The sequence below is a fragment of the Macaca fascicularis genome, chromosome 7 (genome assembly GCF_037993035.2).
Source record: "Macaca fascicularis isolate 582-1 chromosome 7, T2T-MFA8v1.1".
NCBI classification, from domain to species: Eukaryota; Metazoa; Chordata; class Mammalia; order Primates; family Cercopithecidae; genus Macaca; species Macaca fascicularis.
This window is the reverse complement of record NC_088381.1, coordinates 125,032,680-125,053,599: the sequence shown is the minus strand read 5'-3', so window position 1 is coordinate 125,053,599 and position 20,920 is coordinate 125,032,680. Positions and strand designations below refer to the sequence as shown.

The window sequence follows — 20,920 nt, the reverse complement described above, 5'->3', positions numbered from 1 at the left end:
TGCCAGACAGCCATGGATTGTCCACATGGGTGTCTGAGATAGTGACATCTTTGCTTTCTGATGGCTCAGTGAACATAAATGTTTCATGTATAAAACTATTAAAATATTTTATAAAATTACTCTCAGTCTACATGTATAAGATGTATATGAAACATAGATGAATTTTGTGTTTAGAATGGGTCCCATCCCCAAGGTATCTTATTATGTATATACAAATATTCCAAAATCTGAAAAATTTCAAAATCCAAAACACTTCTGGTCCCAAGAATTTTGAGAAAGGGATAGTTAACTTGTATGTGGTTTTTGCCTTTGAAGATCCTTAGTTGTTAAGAAATTAAACTAGTGACAGGCTTCTGAGATCTTTGAATCTTGAAGTATTGCACAAAGAATTTTTGCCCTCTGTTTTGAGCAGAAAGATAATAAAACCAAGAGCTCTTTCATATTAAGATCTAGAGCTGACTTTTTCTAATATCTAAAGTTTACCAATAGTGAAAGAGTTTTATGGTGATAGGATATTAAATAACTGATTTAATTTAGCATAAATAATATAATTAAATATAAACATAGAATAAGTTAGATGAGTTAAAGAATGTTGTGTTCTCAATTCTCTAGGACATTAAATTGTATGATTGGACAGATGAAGCATATTTTGGCTGCAGAACAAAAGAAAACAGATTTTAAGCCAGAAGATGAAAACAATGTTTTGATTCAATATACTAATGTGAGTAAAATGATTCAATTTGTTAATACTTTGCTAACATTTTCATTGGTGTATCCTACTGTGCCCTAGATTTTTTTCTTTTATACTTACAGATTAATGAGAAACTTATGTATTTCCTCTTTAGCTAAGCTGGTATACATTTCTGTGTAATGAGTGTAGAAAAACTTTTATAGGCTTGTGTAAAAGTCTGTGCTTACGTAAGAAAACAAGTGGAGAAGATTAAAAATTCCATGGATGGGAAGAATGTGGATACAGTTTTGATGGAACTTGGAGTACGTTTTCATCGACTTATCTATGAGCATCTTCAACAATATTCCTACAGTTGTATGGGTGGCATGTTGGCAATTTGTGATGTAGCTGAATATAGGAAGTGTGCCAAAGACTTCAAGGTATGTATACACAAAAACATCAATCTTGCAAATAGGCCCAGGAACATAAGTCAGATCATTAAAAATCACTATTTACTTACAATTAGTGAAAGGTTTATAACTTTTGTTGATATTGTATGAGATAGATTAACACATTCTACCTGAAACAGTGTTGTTCCAGTCATTTTCTTTTAATTTTAAATTTTAAATTTTATTTTATTTTCCAGAGACAGGGTTTCACAGTGTTGCCCAGGCTGGTCTCTCCTGGGCCCAAGTGATCCGCTGCCTCAGCCTCCCAAAGTGCTGGGTTTACAGGAATGAGCCACCACACGTGGCCCACATATTTAATATTAAACACATTTTTGCTTCACGGTGTATTTTCAGTTCCACAGTCTTTGACTTATTGACATCCATGACTAATGCTGTATATGTCACACATTAGGAAAATAACGTTGTCTTCATTTATGTCCCTCTGAATTTTTCTGTAACATTTAAATTATGAAAAATGCTATATATTAATAACTAGTTTTAGTCCACTGAAGTATATATGATTGTTACATTGAAGAGAATTGACATATGAATCTTTTTGAAATATTATAGTAAGTTTATTTAACTACGAAATCTTTAAGTTTTAATGCTTTGTGATCTTTAAAAAAATTCTAATATGTTGAACTCCACGCACACTAGTAAGTCCCACCTGACAGTATGTAAGAAGTTAGAAGCTAATTGTAAAACTGGAAACTGTTTTGTTTCAATGTTACTTTCTTTCTTCTCTCAATTCAGATTCCAATGGTATTACATCTTTTTGATACTCTGCATGCTCTTTGCAATCTTCTGGTAGTTGCCCCAGATAATTTAAAGCAAGTCTGCTCAGGAGAACAACTTGCTAATCTGGACAAGAATATACTTCACTCCTTCGTACAACTTCGTGCTGATTATAGATCTGCCCGCCTTGCTCGACACTTCAGCTGAGATTGAATTTACAAAGGAATTCAATGTCAGTTCCTTTACAGAGGAATTTCTTGTACTTCAGCAGGCCTCGGTTGATAGAAAGCACAGGAGATACCTTATGACACAGCCAACATTTTGTGAAACAGTGACTGGAACAAAACAGCAGCCATACTTACCTTTGAGGTTTTATTTAAAGTTTGGATACCACTAACTATATTTTGCTTTTTTCCCCTTATGTTGAATTTTAATTCCATTCTTGAATGTAGAAATTTCAGATTCTTTAAAACTACATGTCACTGTTTTCATCCTAGAAAATGTTGCTGTCAGAAGGCAAAGGAAATGTTACCAGTGTTTTCGGTTCTTGTACCTTTAACATATTCCATTTAGAAATTTTGCCATTCTGTTTTCCATTAATAATGGGCAAAATACAGGAAAACTACATTTATTATTCCTCAGTTTTTAATGACCTTTTCAGCATCAATTGTTAATCAGGTTATTTTAGGTTTTCATAAATAATTTTTTTGCCTCTTTCAAAAGGTTAACAATTAAGTTTACTTTCTGTAGTTGGTTGATTGGATTTTTTTCTGAGGGACAACATTAGTACTAGTCCAAAAAATGTCATAAACTGAACTAAAATGATGAAATATTTTATGTAGACATTAGGAGTGGATCAGAATACTTCTGCTTTCTGGGTAAAACTTAAAAGTTTACTATTTCTTATTTGGTAAATAGATTTTAAGCCAATTCTAGTAAGAAATTGATAAAACTACCTTATTTTATATTTCACTTAAGGTGGAGGACCTTAACTAAAGGACCATATTTATTCATTATTTTAATATTATAAGGGAAGTAAAAAAAGTGAGGTATAGTCTAAATAGTGCATATAAGAAATATTGACAGTGTTTAGCAACAATGCAGCCCTTTAAGATTTTCTGTCGTAATGCTAAACTTGAATAAGATGGAATGGCTGAATATGTGGTTAGTCTTTTATTTTAAGAGGAATTGATAGATTTGGAGATGAGCTTTGCAAAGACTGGTTGCTTTTCATGTCTATAGGTCTGTCATTGTCCTTTTTCAAAGCATTTCTGAAGTTATTCCTACTTGGATATAGTTAATGGAATTGACTTAATTTGATGACGTATTAAATCACTTATAAAATTTTGAACATCAAGTGAAAATTTAGAAAGGCCATTGCTATTCTATAAACCTTGTAAACTTGCTCTGGGAGAATGCATTCTAAATTATATGTAATGTTTCAGCTCCCATCGTGTTGTTCATAGTCTTCTAGGAACAGGATAAACTTAAGTGTTACTCACTCTTGGCATTTTTTCTTTAATACAGGCTTTTAAGCCTGTTTTTGGAAAACTGCTTTTCTTCTGAGAACCTTAATCTGAATGTCATCAACTTTACCAAACCTAAGTCCAGAGCTAACTTAGTACTGTTTAAGTTACTATTGACTGAATTTTCTTCATTTTCTGTTTAGTTCAGTGTTACCAAGGTAAGCAAGGGAATGAAGTATACCAACTTTTTTCAAAGAATTTTAGGACATATATGACAGCTTTAGAAGGCTGTCTTGTTTTCTAGCCAAGGAAAAGCCAGAACAGGTTTTGGATACTAGAGAAAGTCATATGCTTGTACTATTGCCATTTTAGAAAGCTCTGATGTGAATTCAAATTTTACCTCTGTTACTTAAAGCCAACAATTTTAAGGCAGTAGTTTTACTAGCCATTTAAGCTCTTTGTACAGTGTCAATTTGTAAAAAAGAAAAAACGAAAAAAAATCTCAAATAAAACATGAGATAACATTTTAAGACTTCCAAATCAGAGAAGTGCTTCAAATTATTTTGTTTGGATTAATTTTTAAAATGTAAAGCATATACTTGTTGCTTAGTTCTTTTGTTAATATTTTCATGCTTGAGTTCTGTGCAATATTTTCTATTATGTCCGTTGATAGGACAGTGGCAAAATTCATAAGTGAATACTTAATTTAGAAGTGTTAACATTAATGCTCAATAAACAAATTCCCTGCAGTTGTTTTTTTTTATTTCACTCTTTTTATATTTTAGAGCCATCCATCCTGAATTTTATAAATGATTTTTTATTTAAAAATTTAAGATTTTAAAATTTTTTCACAGCATAGGTCTTCTCACTTTCTTTTTTAGCAAAAAATACTGACTATATAAATAAGACTAGAAATTTATCCTAAACAGATGGTCTTTCTCTAAGGGGGAAAAAAAATGTGTCATGTGAAGCAGTATGCATTCTTGGTATTCTGATTTTTTAAGTGTTTTCATATTTATAGCCATCACAAAATTTTGTCCAAAGTGTATGGCTCAGAAGAGATGATCAATAAGTAAAATGTTTTTCATTTGCACATGGTAAAATTTTAGGTAGAGAATGGAGCTTTGTATAATTGGTAGCTTTAACCAACATTTACATAAATGCAATCTTTGCAGTATTACACAATACCACATGAGCTAATATGCAGTATTTACATAATGCATTGAATGAAGTTGAAAATACGCTCTAACACACTGCATATTGTTTTCCTAAAATTGAGAAATATCTGAAATGCAGAATATGAGTTTAGTAAAGGAAGCCTACCTTATATAAATTATGATGTTGAAAATGACAGTCAACCAGAGTAGATGAAGTGTCCTTATGAAGAATTATTAAATAGTAGCTGGATGGATCTTTAGACAGATGACCACCTGACCATTCCAAGACAATATTTAGTCCCATTTTGAGGATTGCCATAGCTGCAAGTCCTTAGAATCTTCCTTATTTTAAAAAGAACTGTCCAAAGTAAGTTAAATTAAAATCTAATTTAAATTAGGTTAATTTATATTACATTGTAGATCATTCTTTTTTTCCCCCTCATTCACTGCTAAGTATTTTGCTTTCTAAGTACTAACCTTCTGGTTCACAGGGAAATAATTTAATTATCAATCAGTAGATTGATTCCAAGTGCAGAATTGACTGCTTCCCTAAAATGCGTTTTTCTTAACTATGATGGTGAATATTTACAAGGATCTGGATAAAGAGATGTTGATTTTTGAAATGCCACAAAACCCCTTAAAGTGGTCAAGTTCTCAAGGTAGTGGCTAAGGCATGCTTGAACTGTGTTTGAGAGACAGCAGTTCAGTCGGTACATAATTTATTGATGACTAACAAAGCCAACATCTGGGAGATTAACTTTTTTTAATGCAAAAATATTCTGCATATTACCCATATATTACTGAATTTTACATACAAAGCATTTTGTGCTTTCATTCAATTAGTTTAACTGTATTCAGTTTCTGTACTATTTCTCTCTGACCTATCCTGTAATACATTATTATGTACTTTAGAAGAAAAGATCAGTTCATATTGTCAGACTGAATAATTCTATATAAAGTTAAAAGTTAGCAATTTAAAAAATTTTACTGCATAATAAAGATAATTATAGTTACATGTATTGATTTAAGTCTCACACACTGTGCTAATAAGTCCTTTGCATACATTATTTGATTCTAGAGCAACCGTAGGATTTGGGTACTATTATTTCCATTTGACAGATGAAAAACCTAATGCATAGAAAGGTAAGTAGACCAGTCAAGGTCTACAGCTAGTAAAATGCGCAGATTGAAACCTAAATCTTTTCTCACTCACTTTTAGGTTCTATATGCTATTCTCCTTACATAACATTAAATAGATCCTTTAGTTTGGTAGGTTCATTAGTTTTGCTTAATCGTTTCTTCCAATATGAGTCTTATTGTAGCATTTATATTACAGAGTTGGCATACAGGGTCAATATCTAATTTACTGTTGTGTTTTTCTTAATATGTTCAATGTGTGGTCATACTTTCTAAATTTGATTTTTTTAAATTTTATAAGTGGTCATGAAACTTTAATGTTAAGTTTGTACCTAATAGAAATATGTCTATCACAAATCTTTATTGGTATTATTTTATATACTTTTCTAGCTTGATAATTTTCACAATAGAAAGAGACCAAATATTTGGTACTATATTTTGTGACATAGAAGTAAATGACAACTCTACCTTGGAAGATATGAAGAAATCAGTGTTTTTATGTTCAAAAACTATTAAATGTCATAGGCTTGCCAATTGTGTTAACTATTTAATACGTTGGTAGTTTTTAAATGACTAATGCTGGAGTGAAAATGTAAGGCAAAATATTTAGTATATTAACAGTAGATAGTCATTTTCATGTAATCAGAATTGCATGTTAAGGGTTTTAAAAGCTGTTATAACTCTTACCTTTTATTTCTACCACTGATCAATCATTTTACAAATTTAGGGAAGAAACAACTGTTCAAATGTATAGGGGACAGAAACCTGACATTTAGAGAATAGAGATTTTAATTGCCAAATTAGAGCAGTTAGGCTGCCCCTGGGCCTAACAAAATTCCTATTTTTGAACTAGACGCCATGTGTTTTATCATTATTATTTAATAGGTACCATTAACCTTTGTTTTGTGATTAAATATCTACTTTTGGGGGGAAAGATGAGTAATTAAACACGCTCGCCCATTTTCTAAGTGGTTTAGAAGGTCGCAGTCTGCCTCACCATACAAAGCCAGTTTAAATAGGAATATATCACATCATACTTCAAACAGCAGTCAACCTCAGAGGAAAGTCATTTATTCAGAAGGCGTAGATTTTGCTAGACAGCAGTGATGCATTACAAATATATAATTATTTGCACTAATATTTGAGCAGGTGGAATGGATTAGAACATGGTCAACATTATGCTGCTGATAACATGTATTTTTCTATATTAATATGTACTGTGCAACATGTATTAAAATTGTCAATAATTCATTTTAGCCAAGATACTAATATTTATATTACTGTGTTTAAGAGACAGTATCCAACTGAGCCACTTTTAATTTAAAACTCTGAAACGAATTAAGTTTACTTTCAAAAATCACTTAAATTACTTTATAATCATTGAAAGGTCAGTAAAACGTAGAATCATAAGTGCCTAGTGACTTAATAGGAGGAAATATGGAGGGTTAAGAAAGGAAGTAGGAACCTGGAATAAGTTAAGTTTCTTTTATAGCTCAGATGAGTGACTTTCTTTGTTTTCACCATTGGGAATCTTAAATGAAGAAAGTGTCGTATCCTTTCCAGTTATCTTTATGTTAATAAACTAAGTGATGGTTGGACAGAACTAACAAAGGAATTAGTCTCCAATGGTGGACTTCCAGAGTTTTGAGATTAAACTTTGAGAGGTGAGAAGTCTTCCTGATGCCCCTGTCATCTTAAGTTGGCAGGTGACTTTAAGTGAGGCCATCCCTCTTTGCCTGCCTATCATTTTAATCTTTATACCGTAACTGGTTCCTTTCAACTGGCCTTTTATTGTAGCACTTTTATCAAGTCTGCAGGTTCCCAGCTACTTGGGAGGCTGAGGTGGGAAGAACACTTGAACCTAGGAGTTCAAGACCACCCTGGGCAACATAGTGAGTCCCTGTTTTTAGAAAAATAACCCTTAGCTTTTTGCTATAGAAAATATCCAAATAGAGTCTCGACAATGCTGGATGTAAAGAAAACTGTGAAGCTACCTCTAAGTATATTGTCTGTAAATACTGTGTACCATTTAGAGGATAACATAGGGGATTTCACATGAAGTTATGTGAGAATATTTTATAAGGAATAATACCCAAGTGCCTCTCCATTATAGTTCTCCAGTAGAATGTATTTTCAATTTTTGCCACAAGGGGGAGAAGTTATTTTTATAGTAATATGTACTTTTTTTATTTTAAAAATAGAACTCACATAACTTTACAGCATCTATGAACATTTTGCTCTCCTAATTATGTGTGTGTGTGCATGTGTGTAAACAAGATTCTGAAAGTCATGCATGGGAAAAATTTCAAAGGAAATTAATAATAAAACCAAAACAGTTTTGAAGAACATGTGCACAGTGGACACAGGAATTGAACAAAGTTTACCATGATTAAAATTATGTTTTCTTAGTTATATATCATATTGAATTTCTTTATCAGCTCTAGTAAGAATCTACTGATTAGTGTTCTGAATTCTGTTTTTTAAAGAAAAAATTTTGAAACAATCTGAGACTTAACAGAAGGGTTGTAAATACTGTACAAATAAAAATTTTCCCTTTTGAGAATAAGTCACTGTCATGATGCTGCACCATCCTCCAATACTTTTGTATTTCCAAGAAGAATGCTTCGGTATAACTACAATACATGAAAATTGGGAACGTAACATTGACATATTACTAATCCTCAGACCCCAGTCGAATTATACTAGCTGTCCTAATTCCTTTTGAGGTTCTCAGTTCAAAATCATGTGTTGCTTTAGGTTGTAGTGTCTCTAGTTTCATTCATTCTGACACAGTTCCACCGTCTTTCCTTGACTTTTGTGACTCCGGACATTTTTATAGATTATAGGGAAGTTCCTTTGTAAAATACCCCTACATTTGGATTTCTGTTTCCCCGTAATTAGATTCTGGTTGTGCTTTTTGGCAGGAGTACCACAGATGCAATTTTGTGTTACTGTTGCATCCTATCACATAGTAAACAATTTCAATTTGCCCCATTTCTGATGATGTTCATTTTTATCACTTTCTTAAGGTACTGTTTACCAGGCTTCTGCACTTTAAAACTATTACTTTTCCCTTTGTAAATATTTTGGAGGTAGGTTTAGTTAATAGATACAGACATATATAGATCCCCCTAGTTTATTTATTTATTTGGAGACAGAGTCTTGCTCTGTTTCCCAAGCTGGAGTGCAGTGGCGCTGTCTCAGCTCACTGCAATCTCTGCCTGCTGGATTCAAGTGATTCTCCCACCTCAGTCTCCCAAGTAGCTAGGACTACAGGTGCATGCCACCATGCCTAGCCAATTTTTGTATTTGTAGTAGAAATGGGGTTTTGCCGTGTTGGCCAGGCTGGTGTCGAACTCCTTGCCTTAAGTGATCCACCCACCTCAACCTCCCAAAGTGCTGGGATTACAGGTGTGAGCCACCTTAACCAGCCATCCTTTATGTGTGTGTGTGTATGTATCCTTCTAATCAGAATTCTCTTGGTATCACTATGTATTCATAGTTTTTTGTTCAGTTGATTATAATCTGTCATTTTACCAAATCTCAAATTATTTCAGTTTGGTCAGAAGAAGCCTCTTCAGGTTGTCTCCTGTGTTGTTTTGGCATGTTCCTGTCATTTTTACAGCACTGTCTTCTGGGCACAACAGGATTTTCCAAGTTCATCTTGTACTTAACTTGCCCTAGCTCTGGAATCAGCCATTCCTCTACCTTTTAGTGAAATTGGCAGTTAGAAACCAAGATTTGTGCATGAGATGTGCTTATTGTTATTGAGATATCCAGCCCTACTCTTTCTCAATAGATAATGCTAGGGGGCTTCATGTGTGTACACACACACACACACATTTTAAATATACACCTGCACACACGCTCCCCTCTGCAACATCTTCCCCACCTCACTTGAGCTTCCATACCCCGTACTGGGCTTCACCTCTCTCAGGAGGAGACCATCCTCATCTCACATAGCTCTTAAAGTTTTGGCTTTAGGACCAAATTGAGGGAATAAGGATGGTCATTGCAGAAATCATGTAAACATTTTAAAATATTAAATTTAAAAATTACAATTTATCACTCAGAAGCAACTATATTTTTGGTGGAAGTTTGTTTGTTTTAATGTAGTGAGCAAATTAGTAAAGCTGAATTGAAGAGGGGATAAAGTGTTATGCCCAAGACACAGAACTTACATTTTGAAAGAATTAAATTTGAAATGCATACCGTATGTTTTTCTATTATATAATCTCCTTGCTACTGTAATTGCTATTTAATAACAGAGTTCATCAGAGAAACTGTATGAATGGAAACCTGACCATTAAGTACTGAATACCAATAGGATATTTTTACTAATAAAGTTCAAAGGAAAAATGATCATACAATTGTTGTTTTTGTAGGCCATTAGAAAATATATATGCTAAGAAAGACTTAATGTGAGAAAGGAGTCTCTGGGCTAGATCTGTTATAATAGATGTTACAATAAACTTAATGTGAAATAGGAGTCAAATGGAGGCACAGAGAAGTTAAATAACTTCACAAAAATTATGTATCTAAAAAGTAATAGCATCAGAATTCAAACTTATATCCTTAGACTTCTATAGCCTATGTTTTAACCACTTTGCTCTGTTACCTCTAAGAAGATTTCACAAAGGAGGTCACATTTCAGCTGTGCTTTAAAAAGGCAAGTAGCATTTCATCAGTAGGGAAGGAGAAGGGGAATTCTAGGCAGAAGTAACTTAAACTTGCAAGGTGTGGAGGCATGAGTCACTTGTATATCACTGAATGGAAAAACTGCTGTGTGAGTAGAGCTCAATGTGTGAGGTCCATCAAAAAGGGCAAGTTAAAACGAATATTTGGATTGGGGTTAGCTTACTTAGAGTCTAAGCCAGGTGCAGTCGCTCACGCCTATAATCCGAGCACTTTGGAGGTCGAGGTGAGTAGATCACCTGAGGTCAGGAGTTCAAGACCAGCCTGGCCAATATGGTGAAACGCCATCTCTACAAAAATACACATGGCAGGTGCCTGTAATCCCAGCTACTCGGGAGGCTGAGGCGGGAGAATTTGCTTGAACCCAGGAGGCGGAGGTTGCAGTGAGCCGAGATTGTGCCATTGCACTCCAGCCTGGGTGACAGAGCAAGACTCAGTCTCAAAAAAAAAAAAAAAAAGTCTTTAAAATGGTATCCCAATTAATTTAGGCTTTATCATAAAACCAGAAAACCATTGAAAATTAAGTAAATGAATTACATGAACAATTCTGTGTTTTAGAAAAAAAGAACTGGTCAGAATGTATGCAGTGGACTACAGGAGAGAAGAGGACAGAAACCAGTCTACTGCATTAATCTGGTGAAAGCCTGAACTAGGGGAGTAGCACAGGAATGAAGAGGAGGTGATGCATTCAGGAAATATTTGGAATATTTGGAAGATTAAACCAATAGGACTTATTAATTGTTGCTTTATTAGATGTGGGGAGTAAGCAAGAAAAGGAATCAAAGATGATTCCGAGATTCTTAGTTTACATATCTTGGTGAATACCAACACTATGGACTTAAAATATATACATTAGGAAAAGTAGGTCTAGGAGGAATGTCACTGACTACTGAAAGAACATCTCTTTTGCCAGAACTTGGTTCAGTTCATGCAAAAAATTTAAACTTCATAATCTGCTAGAAATTGTGGCAGGAGAAAAAAAACTCCATCTATGGCTTTGAAACATAGGAGAATGATTTTGAAATTTTAATGGTATGTAATTTGGCATATATATATATATATATATATATATATATAAGTTTAATTTACCAACATTGATATAAGATAAAAATAGAAAATATTAACAGTCTATGTCCAAAATAGTGAATCCATAATTAAAGACTTTCCTGTGAGGAAAATTTAGGCTCCAATGACTTTCCTGATAAGTTCCTCCAAACATTAAAGGGAAAAATAATACCAATATTGTTAAACCCTTTCAGAAAGTAGTAAAGGAGAGAGAACATCCCAACACATTTTATGAAACCAGCATAAACTTGATGTGAAAAATTAACAAAGACATTACAAGAAACGAAAATTACAGAGCAGTCTCTCTTGTGAACACAAATGCAAACATCCTAAACAAAATATTAGCAACCCAAACCCAGTAGTATATAAAATAGAGAATATACTGAAACCATATCAGACTTATTTCAAAAGTAGGTTGATGAGATATTTGAATAAGTCAATGAAATTTACCATATTTAAAGAATTAGGAAAAAATCATCTCCATAGAAGCAGGAGAAAAACAGGTAGTGAAGTTCAATATGCATTTATTATTTTAAAGACACGTAGCAAATTAGGAATCAAAAGGAATTTCCTTAATATGCCAGAATATCTGCAAAAAATATATGGCAAACATTATAACGGTGAAATATTGAAAGCTTTCTTCCAGAAGTCAGTAATGAAGCAAGGATCCTTGCTACCACTTCTGCTTAGCAGTGTACTGGAGATCCTCGCCAATGCAATAAGTGAGGAAGTAAGAAATAAAACTCATTATTTGCAGGTATGATTGTGTACATATAAAGTTCATATAAGATAAACTATTAAATGAATTTAGCAAGGTTGCTGGATACAGAATCAATATACAAGAAACTATTTCTTTACACCAGCAATAAACAACTTGAAAATAAAATTTAAAAAATACAGATTACAGAAGCATCAAAACATCAAATATATAGGTTTGTGAAAAACTATAAAACATTGTTGAGAGAAATTAAGGGAGTGAAAGGCCATATTCATGAATTGAAAGACTCAATATTATAATTCAGTTCTCTACCAAGTGACCCATACATTTAATAAAATCCTAATCAAAATTAGCAGGTTTGTTGTGGGAATTGACAAGCTGATTCTAAAATTCATGTGAAAATGCAAAGGTCCAATAATAGCCACTGGATATCAACACTTATTTTAAAGTTACAATAATTAAAACAATTTGATGTTGGCCAAGGAAGAATAAAACTATAGAGCAAAATAGGAAGTCCATAAATAGACTGACAAATGCACAGATACTTGATTTATGATATAATTGGCACTGCACAGTAGTGGGGGAGAGGCAGTTTTTAAAAAATGGTCTACTGTTTCTCACTCTAGATCTTGACCCTTCTTAATAGCATATACAAAAATAAATTCTAGGTGAATAATGCACTCAAATGTGAAAGATGAAACAATAAAGCTTCTAGAAGGTGACATAGGCAAATATCTTCATTATGGTGTAAACAAAGATATCTTTATAGGTAACAAAACCAACAAAACTAAATTAAATTAAAATTAGGAACTTATGCTTAGATCAATTTGTAGACTCATCTTGGCTTTGAAAAATCCCTTCTACTTTGGTAGAATTTTACCATTTGGACTGTGGGAATCAGATCCCCCACTGAGTGGGTGGGATAGAAGCTTTCATCTGGAAGGAAAAAAAATATTCCCACTCCCAGTTATCCTAAGGCAGAAAATGAATAGACTTTGGAATTAAGAGTGAAGAAGTGGGAGCAAAAGAGCCTCTGAATCTTTGGGGCCAAGAGGTTGGGGAACTGGATTTAGAGGTATAAAGATTCTTGAAAAGTTTTGTTGATAGGAGTTTAAGAATTGAAGGGAAAACAAATATTTGCAATATAAAATATAGTTGCCAAAAGATTCATATCCAGAATATATGAAAAATGTATGTAAGTCATTAAGAAAAATACAATCCAACAGAAAAATGGGTAAAACATTTGAGACTTGATCCACAAAAGAGAATATCTAATGCCCAATGGACATATGAAAAGGTCCTCAATCTCACTGGTCACCAGAGAATTACAAATTAAAACTACAATGAGATGCCATTACACATCCCCAGAATGGCAAAAAATAAGAAGCCCTAACAATTCCATGTGTTTGTAAATGTGAAGCAAGTGGAACTCATTCATATATATATATGTTTCTGGTGAGAATAGATATATTGCTATTTGGATAACTATGTTTGTTTCTACTGCATATGCATACCCAGCAATTCCACTCTTTCCTTTGAAGAGAAGGATGGTGTCTGAGGAGGGCAAGATGGTAGCTTCTAGGATGTTTTATTTCTTGATCTGAGCAGAGTTACATGAGTGTGTTCACTTGGTAATAATTCATTGATAATACATTTACAATTTGTTCACTTATTTAAGTTAGTTTCTAATAAAAGGGTTATTTTTAAAAAGTAACTGAAACATGACTACTTCAGCTTTTTATTCATAGCCATTAATGATGCTGTAAAAAATACTATAGAACCTAAAGGCACATTTTCTAGAACTTTCTGGGTATACTACAACTTCTAGCTTGTACTGCTTGTTAATAATTAACATAATTTGACCTCAAAGCATAAGAACTATTGTAGTAATTCCTGTAGATGGATTAAAACATGAATATGTAATATTTTTATATTAATAATATATTTTTTCCTGTTATGCTTTCATTATACTTGCTGTAAGTACTCCAAACATTATAGAAATATGCAGTATAATATAACCAGAAATACATAGTGTAGTGTCTTCCTGCTTTATTGGCTTGGGCTATGAAAGGTCAACTTTTAAACAAATATTAAAACTGTAACAACTCCAATCCAACACCTTGAATTCCCCCTAAACCTAAGGTTTTAGTGGTTAATAAAATTCTACTGCATGCTTGGGGGATAACCACAGTATACCTCCAAAGTGATTTACTTTGCCATTGGCAATGATTTTTCTTAGGTTCAACAGCCCCAAATTTAGTATCAGGGACCCTCTGGAGTTTGTCAGGCTCCAGATGTTGAGGTCAACTTAATGCCCACCAATAAAACTCTCCGAGAACTTTTATGCTCCAAATCCAGACTCAGAAAAGCTCTTTCTGCCCTATCCCGTCAGTCCTGATTTCAAGACCCATTCATTTTTCTGCCTTAAAATGATTGAGATGGGACCAGAAGGTTAGTCACAGTAGAGTGGGTTTCTCATATCTCAAGTTAGTGCATTTTAGTATCACCACATAGGAACACTATCTAAATCTACACATAGGAAAGTACATCTCCAGAGCTTCAAGAGCCCAGCACAGCCAACTCCATATCCAGGTACTAAACGGAACTCCTAATAAGGATAGCTAACACTCATGGAGCATTTACTCTGTGCCAGATACTATTTTAATGATTTTGTATTAGATCTACACAAAAATTCTATGAGGTAGATGCAAACATTATTATCATGAGTTGAGGCATGGAGAAACCCAATGCGAATCCACCCAGGTAGAGGAAGGTAAAACCCAATGCGAATCCAACCAGGTAGAGGATTGAACATGGGCAAACATTGGCATCTGTTCTATTGAACACTTCGCTGCAATTGCAAAATCAGTTGCTCAGATTGTAATTTCGGGATTTGGATTTTCTGTGACTTCACATGTTCCTTCAAGATCAACTAATGAATTAATAAATTTACTTTGTATAACAAAAGAGCCTATTCTGGATAAATTTCCTCAAACAAACTGAACTTCTCAGAGTATAATGGATGTATCTACTATCAGAAGCCCAAACTATCCAGCAATCTCCTAAAAAGCAGATCACTTAAAATTTTAAAAGTGAAAAATCCCAATAATCCTGCCCCTCAGATCTGAACCCTGTTAATAGTCATGTCACAAATTTTAATTGACATAGCTTCCAAAACACTTCCTTACTCTTGGAAAAGCCATGCTTTTCATGCTTAAATATGCAGCATGTTTAATACCAATGTGGCCCTTCATAGCATGAGCAGAGGTTAGAAACACCTGCACAAACATGTAGAGTTTAGGGAGTAAGCCTTTCCTTACTTAGAGAGTAAGCTCCTTTCTGAGCTAGTGGGTAAGAATTAATGGGCTAGTAGGTAATAATGTTGCCTGAATGTTGGACTAGGCTAGCCCCAGAGCCTGATCTGAAGTTTGCTTTATTAGTTTGCCAGACCCTCAAGCTTGGTACAGGTTTAAAGATGAGCAATAACGACAACTTGGCCCTAGTATAAGGTTGCTTTTACTCAGTTACCTGACAAACCAGCAAATGAGCAACGAAACGTGTGTGTGTGTGTGTGTGTGTGTGTGTGTGTGTGTGGTGTGTGTGTGTGTGTGTGTGTGTGTGTGTGTGTGTGTGTGTGTGTGTGTGTGTGTGTGTGTGTGTAGAGCCCCCAATGTCTCCTTTGCTCTCCATGGAAGGGTGCGAAAAGTTCAGAAGTCAATGCACACATTTCCAGTTAAGTATTACCACAAGACTCTGCCTCACAGGGTCTTATTATCCTAGCATAGATGCCCAATTAGCACTCAAGGGTTTATCTTATCATTTGTTCAAGTCAGTAAATATTTATTGAGCACTTACTGTGCATTCTCCTAGGCATGTGAGGTATATCAGTGAACGAGGCTCCAGACATTGCTGAGCTTACATCCCAGCAGCTGAAAGCAGACAATCAACATAATTAATAAACCAATTCTACAATACGTTAGAAAGTGATAAGTGTTTTGGGAGGGGAAAATAGATCAAGGTACAGCAAAAAAAAAAGGAGTTGATGAGAAAGAGTTTCAATTTTAAATATGGTGACCAGAATGGCAGGGTAAGCCTTATACTTGTGTGACCTGTGCAGTTAACCAGGGCTTACTAGCCTCCAGAGGAGTCTATACTTCGTTTAATGCCCTGCTGTCATCGTCTTGAAATTCTTGATAATTTTATCTTTGAAATTGTGTTCTGCTAAATGAAGTCTGATGGCACAATGGAGCATGTAAGCAAGCAGAGGAGATATGCACAGTATGCATGTCTGCCATGTTGGTTAACATTCTAATTGAAACTACATTGGTATATTCATTTGGAGGAGATTGGTATTTTTATAATATTAAGTTATTTCTATCATAAAACATAGTATATCTTTTCATCTGGTTTTATGTTCTTTAGTGATATTGTTTAGTTTTTTTAAATTTAAGGTAAGCACATTTTAAATTTATTTGAATTTAGATTCTCTTTGGGGCTGGGTACGGTGGCTCACACCTGTAATTCCAGCATTTTGGGAGGCTGAAGTAGGTGGATCACCTGAGGTCAGGAGTTCGAAACCAGCCTGGCCAACATGGTGAAACCCTGTCTCTACTAAAAATACAAAAATTAGCCAGCACTGTAGTGCACACACCTGTAGTCCCAGCGGCTCAGGAGGCTGAGGCAGGAGAATGGCTTGAACTCAGGAGGTGGAGGTTGCAGCGAGCGGGAATCACACTGCTGCACTCCAGCCTGGGTGACAGAGTAAGCGAGACTCTGTCTCAAAAAAAAAAAATTAAATTAATAAATAAAAAATTCCATTTGGGTTTATTCTTAGGATTTTTGGGAAACAGTTGTTTCAATGCAAGCCCCATCTTTTTCATATTAAAAACAAGCATTTTGTCCTTTGACATATAGAAATATACAATGAGAAAAAAGTAGTCTATTGTTTCCTGGCATGTTGTCTTTCTAACTGACCTTTGCTTGCAAGTTTATTTTTTTCACTGAAAACCTTTCAGAGGAAAAGGGATCAGTGAGTTTCATAGAGTAGCAATGGATAAGACAAGGTCAATACTGGCCATGAGAACAGACTGCCTTGTGTGGTTACTTCTTCTTATAGCCGTGGTTGTCAACAAGACCAAAGAGAAGTAACCAGAGGTCACTGACCTTGTGGCCTCTTGGGTGGGGTCTACATATGTACTTTTGACACTGATGGCCAGTGAGGAGTGAATGCTAAGAGCAGCACAAGCAGGGGCCACAAGAGCTGATGTGATGTATGGTCCAGACCTGATTTGTGCAAACCAGAGGAAATGGAGCTCATGCCAGATCAAGGCTGTAAACCTTCTTGTAACCCACAACAGACACATTTACTTGGCAGAAATATTTTGCATCGGCAGTGTGAAATGTGCCAAGGCACAGAGTTGGGAAAGCTAGATGAAAAATAAGAGCAACAGCATCATGGCAGAAAGACGTGGACATTCTAGACTAAAATGAAGTGGATACAGAAATGCTTAGTATGCTGCTACAGCCCTCCAGCATAGTGATTCACAAAAGCAATCAGCCAGGCTGGGACATGCAGGGATAACGAGAGGAGGAGAGGCACAGAGAGGAAGCCCAAGATCAGGTCTGAGACTGACTATCCACTCTGGGCTAGGAGAAAATACCTAGCATTAGAGAAAATGTATGGAATACAGTGTTTTAGTGGTGCCTAAACCAATCACTTTAGTGAATCCACCTGTCATTTACTCATACAGATATTCTTACAAATTCCTTTGTTTACTGTGGTCAAAATCTTCATTCGGATGTTAGAATAGAAACAAAGAAGTGTTTCATACCCAACAAACTTTCAAGCCATAATATTGATTCCAACCAGGACATTTAATTATCAGGCCCCAGTTTTGTAGACCACTGCAGATTTGAGGGTATGGAGAGGTAGAATGGGAGGGTATTGTTCAGATCCAGGAATTGCCACACTACTCTTAAGTATTTATTGTTCAGCTGAGCATTGAGTGAACCACAGGCAGGGAAAGAATTAAGTATGTCAAACTGCATATGTGAAATAACAGAGAAAGAAATGTTACCAGCATATTTTCAAACAAAAGACATGAAAATGGCGGCTCTTCTGGGTATGGAAAAAATTTTCCTTTTCGTACGTATTGACAGCCAGAGGGGGTTATTATTGAGAATATGGGTAAAGTTGCCACCAGTTTCTGCTGGTACTCATATTTAAAAAGAAACTATGGAAACTAGGAGAAGGAATATTAATTAAGTTCAAATTTGGAATGTCTTTGCCAGGAGCAGATGAATGAATTCAATGAAGCAAACTGTTGGGTTGTAATTCAGTGTTTTGTTAGTATTTTAATAGAATGCTGAACTTTTCAGAAATTAATACTTTGTTTTAATAATCTTATTAAAAGGTTATTTCTTGATAAGATTAGTCCTGGAATGTGATTTTTTTTTTAATTTAAAGAACCAGTATATATTTTCTTTCTTTTTCACAATTTTAAATATTCTTATTGGTTATGACTAAAAAATATTTAATACATTTAAAATATTAATACATTTACATGTTAATAAAAAGCACAAGAAAATAATAGACAAGTAAAATGTCTTTCCCCCTCCAAACTTTCAGTCTCCTTCTACCTCTAGATGAATAAACCTGTTATCGGTTTGTTGTGGATACTTTAGAGATATTATTTGCACTTAACTATTGGCCTACAAGGGCCTCAACTATTTCAAGGCCCTTTGATGATTACGTCTTTTGAGTTTTATTTGCTAAGAACACATGCTTTTTAAAAGAATATTTCCTAATAGTGAAAGTAATATGGATGCCTGGAGAGGGTAATGCTAATGAGAAAATACAAAATGGGGAAATTATTCACCTGAATAAACCTGGAGAGTTTACAAGTAAAGCTTCACTGGTCACTGCAGGGTTTAAAGGAAGTTTCCACTTTACAATGTAAATATGTTGTGGTCGTCTTAGTTCTTAGACTAATTTGCTTCTTTCTGGTGGGGAGGATAGCAATGTTGAGAAAACACTGACTAAACCGAAAATCGGCTCCATTTAAATGTGAAGCTGCGTTCTAAACATAAGCATAGTCTGCTGAAGGGCTCTGAACATTAAGCTGCATGCCTTGCTGAGTTTTATTCCAAATAGACAACAGCAGATGGTAACAATGCACTTCTCATAGATGGTAGGAGGGAGGCAGTCTTGTTTCAAGTAATACTATTTCTGGGCGATAATCCAAAATGTGCAGTAGGCAGAAGTTAAAAGGAAGCGCTTGCTTTTAGGTTTTAAAAATATATCCCTTAATCCTGGGTGATGATTGACAATCATGATTTAGAGTATGAGGGGCCGCTCTTTAATCCGGCAAGTTTGATGTTATTTGCGTATCTAGTAGGGCTTTTATTCAACTAAAACTAAGTGGAAGCCTGTGCAATTGATGCCGCATTTCAGAATTGATTCTTGGCCTGGTACTCTATTTACAGATTAGTAAGTACACAGGATCTGTCCTCCTCCTCATCTTTTTGAAATTTAAAGGTTCTAAAAGGCACATTTACAATTAAAATATTTCTTGCTGTGTAAGAGTATGACTAGGAGATGACTTTTTTCTGTATAATTTAATTTCTTGAGAAAAGAAGCAGTCTATAAGATTATATTAATCCTGATTTGATTATCAAACTATGATATTAGCTATTGGTATTTATAAATGATTAAAATGTTGTCATTATTGACTTCATGTGGTTTGTTTGTTATAAGTTCTTTGGAGAAATTTTAATGAATTACCTCCAAGTCTCTTGCTCCTATTAGGTTTCTAGCAAAGCTTTTCTAAGGAATAGATCAATGTTAAGCCATTATATTACAATTGTTTTATCAGCTGTGACAATAATTTGATCACACATTAAAATAAAATTAGTTAAATCATAAACTCCAAAACAAGATATCATTAAGAAAGGAAAATATACAGGAATGAAAGTTAACAGACAAATTTTACAGCAATTAACAGGAGTGATTTTTTTTTTTTTTGAGGCACTTAAGCTCTGCGTTCAATGTCTTTGTCACAGTTCCATTTGACAAAGCGAAATAGACTACATGTGAAGCCCAAGTGATACAGTGTCTTTCCTGTATTCTCATGATGTTTTAAATTATGTAGTTTTTGGAAAATGTTTAAGAAGTTAAATGCATTCATTACAGAAAAATTTGAAAAATACAGAAAAGTATGAAAAGAAAATAAACATTACCTTCATTCCCAACAGTCACTATTGTGAATCGTCTTCTATTTATTTTTCTTATATTTTGTTGCAAATATTTAGATTTCAGGGCTAAAATGTACTTCCCAGGAGACGTCCTGGCTGCTAGGAGTGTGTAGAAGCATTCAAAATGGGTTCCTCTGGAGTTGACGTGAGTGACACAACCTGCTACAGGTTTGGTCTGTGTTTTGTAAGCTGCGTCAGCAGAGCTTTCTATTAAAACCCCAGTGATGGGATCCTTTGTGTTTAGAATATACTCTAACCTAATAAGTGCATGTTGATAATACCTCTTTCTGTTAACATTTCAAAAGCCCGTTTTGCTGTAGTATCATGCATTTGATATTTAAAAGCTAATAAATCCAAGTGATAGTAAGAAAATGTTATTGATATATTCATCGCAAAATGTTCTTCAAACCAAATTTTGTTTTTGCCTTTGTACTTATAGTTTTGTGCCAGTAAATGACTGGGTGATTGCTACAGTGAAAACACTGCTTGCCTCAGCTTTGCTTAATTAATTCATAATGACAACATAGGTAATTCATTAAATCTTAATGAAGATTGGATATAGAGGAGTATAGTAG

At 34.4% G+C, this 20,920-nt stretch overlaps 1 protein-coding gene and 1 long non-coding RNA gene across 4 annotated transcripts in view; one reads left to right on the top strand and one right to left on the bottom strand.

The window, feature by feature from the left end:
- EXOC5 (exocyst complex component 5) overlaps positions 1-5,490 on the top strand; it is a 64,533-nt gene extending 59,043 nt beyond the window's left edge. For all 3 annotated transcript variants that reach the window (XM_073997437.1, XM_045396479.3, XM_005561346.5), the window contains 3 exons: positions 613-721; positions 895-1,110; positions 1,873-5,490. In XM_073997437.1, the coding sequence (XP_073853538.1) occupies positions 613-721; positions 895-1,110; positions 1,873-2,061 (514 nt within the window). In that variant the 3' untranslated portion in view covers positions 2,062-5,490. The remainder of the gene's footprint in view (positions 1-612; positions 722-894; positions 1,111-1,872) is intronic.
- Positions 5,491-11,881: 6,391 nt separating this feature from the next.
- Positions 11,882-20,469, bottom strand: LOC123574536 (uncharacterized). Its single transcript, XR_006699562.3, has 3 exons — positions 20,331-20,469; positions 15,948-16,021; positions 11,882-12,080 (listed from the first exon to the last, which is right to left on the bottom strand). It is a non-coding gene; the product is annotated as an uncharacterized lncRNA (long non-coding RNA).
- Between the last annotated feature and the right edge of the window lie 451 nt (positions 20,470-20,920).